This window comes from Glycine soja, chromosome 15 (assembly GCF_004193775.1).
Source record: "Glycine soja cultivar W05 chromosome 15, ASM419377v2, whole genome shotgun sequence".
NCBI classification, from domain to species: Eukaryota; Viridiplantae; Streptophyta; class Magnoliopsida; order Fabales; family Fabaceae; genus Glycine; species Glycine soja.
The window spans coordinates 38,405,727-38,409,271 of record NC_041016.1 but is presented as its reverse complement, the minus strand read 5'-3'; the positions used below and the strand labels follow the sequence as shown (position 1 = coordinate 38,409,271).

General features: G+C 30.2%; 1 protein-coding gene across 1 annotated transcript; it reads left to right on the top strand.

Moving 5' to 3' along the window:
• The first annotated feature begins 279 nt into the window (after window positions 1-279).
• On the top strand, window positions 280-1,397 carry LOC114386443. Its single transcript, XM_028346448.1, has 4 exons — window positions 280-471; window positions 549-774; window positions 862-906; window positions 1,234-1,397. The coding sequence occupies exons 1-4, from the start codon at window positions 280-282 to the stop codon at window positions 1,353-1,355; spliced, it is 585 nt and encodes a 194-aa protein (XP_028202249.1). The 3' UTR covers window positions 1,356-1,397.
• Window positions 1,398-3,545: the final 2,148 nt, after the last annotated feature.

The following is a 3,545-nucleotide window of genomic DNA, read 5'->3' as shown; positions in this document are numbered from 1 at the left end:
GAAGAACTTGAACAAGTATTTTTCATTATTGTTAGTGTTGTCACTATGCTTTTGGGTGCACTGACTTGGTATCATGACAAGTATTTTGTTAAGGAACCTGCCCGAAATTTGGAATTAGAAAGACATAGTTTCCTCAATCGTCTATACAAGGGAACAAAAACTGATTGCATTGAACAATTAAGGGTCAGTAAAAAGGCATTTTTTAAGCTTTGTAGAATTTTACAAGAGAAAGGGCAATTGGTTAAAACAAAAAATGTTCCTATAGATGAAGCTGTGGCAATGTTTTTGCATATTCTTGCTCACAACCTAAAGTATAGAGTTGTGCACTTTAGTTATTGTAGATCCATGGAAACAATTAGTAGGCAATTCAAGAATGTCCTGGGAGCTATAATGAAAGTAAGCAAAGAATATTTGAAGTTCCATGAGTATAATCTAGAGGGCTCGGTGGAAAACAAATGGAGATGGTTTAAGGTAAGTTTGTCATTTGTTAGTAATTATAAGGTACTTTAAGTGATTGTGACTTATTTTTTATTTTGGAATGTTTTTAGAATTCGATTGGAGCACTTGATGGGATACATATTCCAATAACAGTTTCTGCAGAAGATAGACCTAGATATCGTAATAGAAAAGGTGATATCTCTACAAATGTTTTAGGAGTTTGTGGTCCAGATTTAAGGTTTATATATGTGTTGCCCGGGTGGGAAGGGTCAGCAGGAGATTCTCGAGTATTGCGAGATGCTTTGCGTCGTCAAAATTGTCTCCATATACCAAATGGTAATGTCATGAAATGATGAAACTTTATTTAACATATAAAAGAAATATGCATATTTTTATATATAATATTTTTTTTAACCATTGTAGGTAAATATTTTCTTGTGGATGCGGGGTATACAAATGGCCCTGGATTTTTAGCACCTTATCGAGGGACTAGATATCATCTTAATGAGTGGATCGGAAACACTCCTCAAAACTACAAGGAGTTATTTAATCTTCGTCATGCAAGTGCAAGGAATGTTATTGAAAGGTCATTTGGGGTATTGAAGAAAAGATGGAGTATATTAAGAACTCCTTCTTTTTTTGATATAAAAACACAAATAAGAATTGTTAATGCTTGTTTCATGCTACATAATTTCATAAGAGATGAACAACATAGTGATCCAATTTTGGAAGCCCAAGACTTGGAACTTTTATCTGTTGTTGACAATGAGTTAATCAATCAACAAATGGAAAGAGTCACAAATAATATTAGAGATGAAGTCACAACTATCCAAGCAACTGAGGAATGGACAAGATTCCGTGATACTTTAGCAATGAATATGTTTGCCACCTATCAAATAAGAAGAAACTTTGATTAGGGAGATGTTTTTAGTGGATTTGGATTTTGTTTCTTATGTGTAATTGACTTTATACTCATGTATGTGTGATACTTTGGATTTTTGTATTTCATAATACTTTGGATTTTGTTTTCTTTTTATGTGTAGTTAATTTTATACTTTCGTAGAATGCTAATTTGACATGTCTCACCTTTATATATGTGAGATTATTTTTTTTTGTCTAGAGAAATGGAATCAAGCAATGAGAAGAACAAGTCAAGTGGAAAAAGAAAGATGTCTAGTGAGGGTACAAGAAGTTACTTCGCATGGAACTTGGAAATGGAACGTGTGCTAGCTGATGTGCTTAGAGATCAAAGAAATTTGGGCAATAAAGGTGATGGAAATTGGAAAGCAGTAGCATACAGTACTGCAGCTCAAATTTTGTCCAAGCGTTTTGGAGTTCACTTTATGGCAGATAATGTTAAGAATCGTTTTAAGCTTTGGAGAACATGATATGGAATTGTGAGTGACATTCTTAGTCAAAGTGGATTTGACTGGGATAGCACAAAGTACATGATTACCGTTGAAAATGAAATTGCATGGAATGAATATGTTAAGGTAGCCAATTATCTTTTAATTTTATTCAATAGTAGTTATTATTTGTGTTGTTATTAACATGTTTCTATTTTTTTTCAAGTCACATGAAGAGGCCAAACGATTTCGATTCAAAGTCATTCCTAATTGGGATGATATTGTTGACCTATGTGCAAAGGATAGAGCTACTGGACTCAGAGCAGAAAATGTATTAGATGCAGATGATATCATGAGCAAAGAAACAAATGAAGAGGAAGCAATTCATAGTGTGAGTTTTGACTTAGAGGGATCAAGTTCTGCCACGAGAAAAACATTCGCCCAAGTAAGAGTGGAGAGAAAGAAGGGATGATTTCTTCAATGAAAGAAGTAGCCGAGTCATTGAAAGAATTTGTTGAAGTGACTAAGAAGAAGATGGAGAACAAAAAAAAGATGGAGATAAAAGAAGCTCAAGAAGTGGTACATGAAGTGGTGAGTGAGCTAGATAATATACCTAATTTTAATGGTGCACTTAGACATAGAGCAATTGATTGGTTGACAGAAAATCCCATTAAGTTTGCGATTATAAAAGCTCTTCCATTGGATGAGAAAGAGGATTACATCTTATCTTTTATGCCTTGATGTCAAATTACAAGTAAGTTTGATATCATGACAAGTATGTTGATGTTGTATAATTATGTTTTACATTTATATCTTTCATTTTATATAACAAATTATGTTTTAACAAATATGATTTGTTTAGTGACACTTAACATTATGTCTTCTTTTGCAGAAAATATGTGAAGGAATTCCTGTGTTGAAGCAAATGCAATTAGAAAATTCAGAATTATTTTGGAAGTTGGACTTATTTTGTGACTAGATTTTATTTCCGTCTAAGTTTTTTTTGGTGTAATTACATTACTGACCAATGACTTTGGCAAAAAAACAAGTTTCATCTATAGACTTCTAAATAACATTCTAAGGTAAAATAATACTAAATATTGTTTATGTTGTGAGTGGTGTAGTGTGTCGTAAATGAAATAATAATTTAAATAGTTAAATTATATATTTTTAATTGAAATAGATTAAAATAGTACATATTTATTGGAATATCACACTCGACAAATAGTACATAGAATTTATTAATGAAAAAAATAATTATTTTATTAAAAAATTGTTTTATTAAAATATAAAATTTTAAAAGAGAATGCATTTGATTATTTTATCAAAATAAGAAATTTTAAAAATGAAGAAATTCAATTTCCTTATCCAAACACAAAATTTTAAAAATGAAGAAATTTAATTTCATTATCCAAACACAAAATTTTAAAAATGAAGAAATCTAATTTCTTATCCAAACACAAAATTTTAGAAATGAAGGAATTTAAATTGAAGAATTTGAAATTCTCAAAATTTAAAATTCTCTCCTCATCCAAACACACTCGTAAGATTATATATGCAAGTTAAATATGACATGGAGAAATTTAAAATTCTGAGAAATTTAAAATTTTAAGAATTTCAAATACTTCAATTGAAATTCTTTTATTTTCAAAATTTTGTGTTTGGATAAAAAAAATTAAAATTATGAGGATGAAAAAAATGAATGAAAAAAAAGAAAAAATATAATTAGTGTGCTAGTTATACGTGTTCCTCTATTTAGGA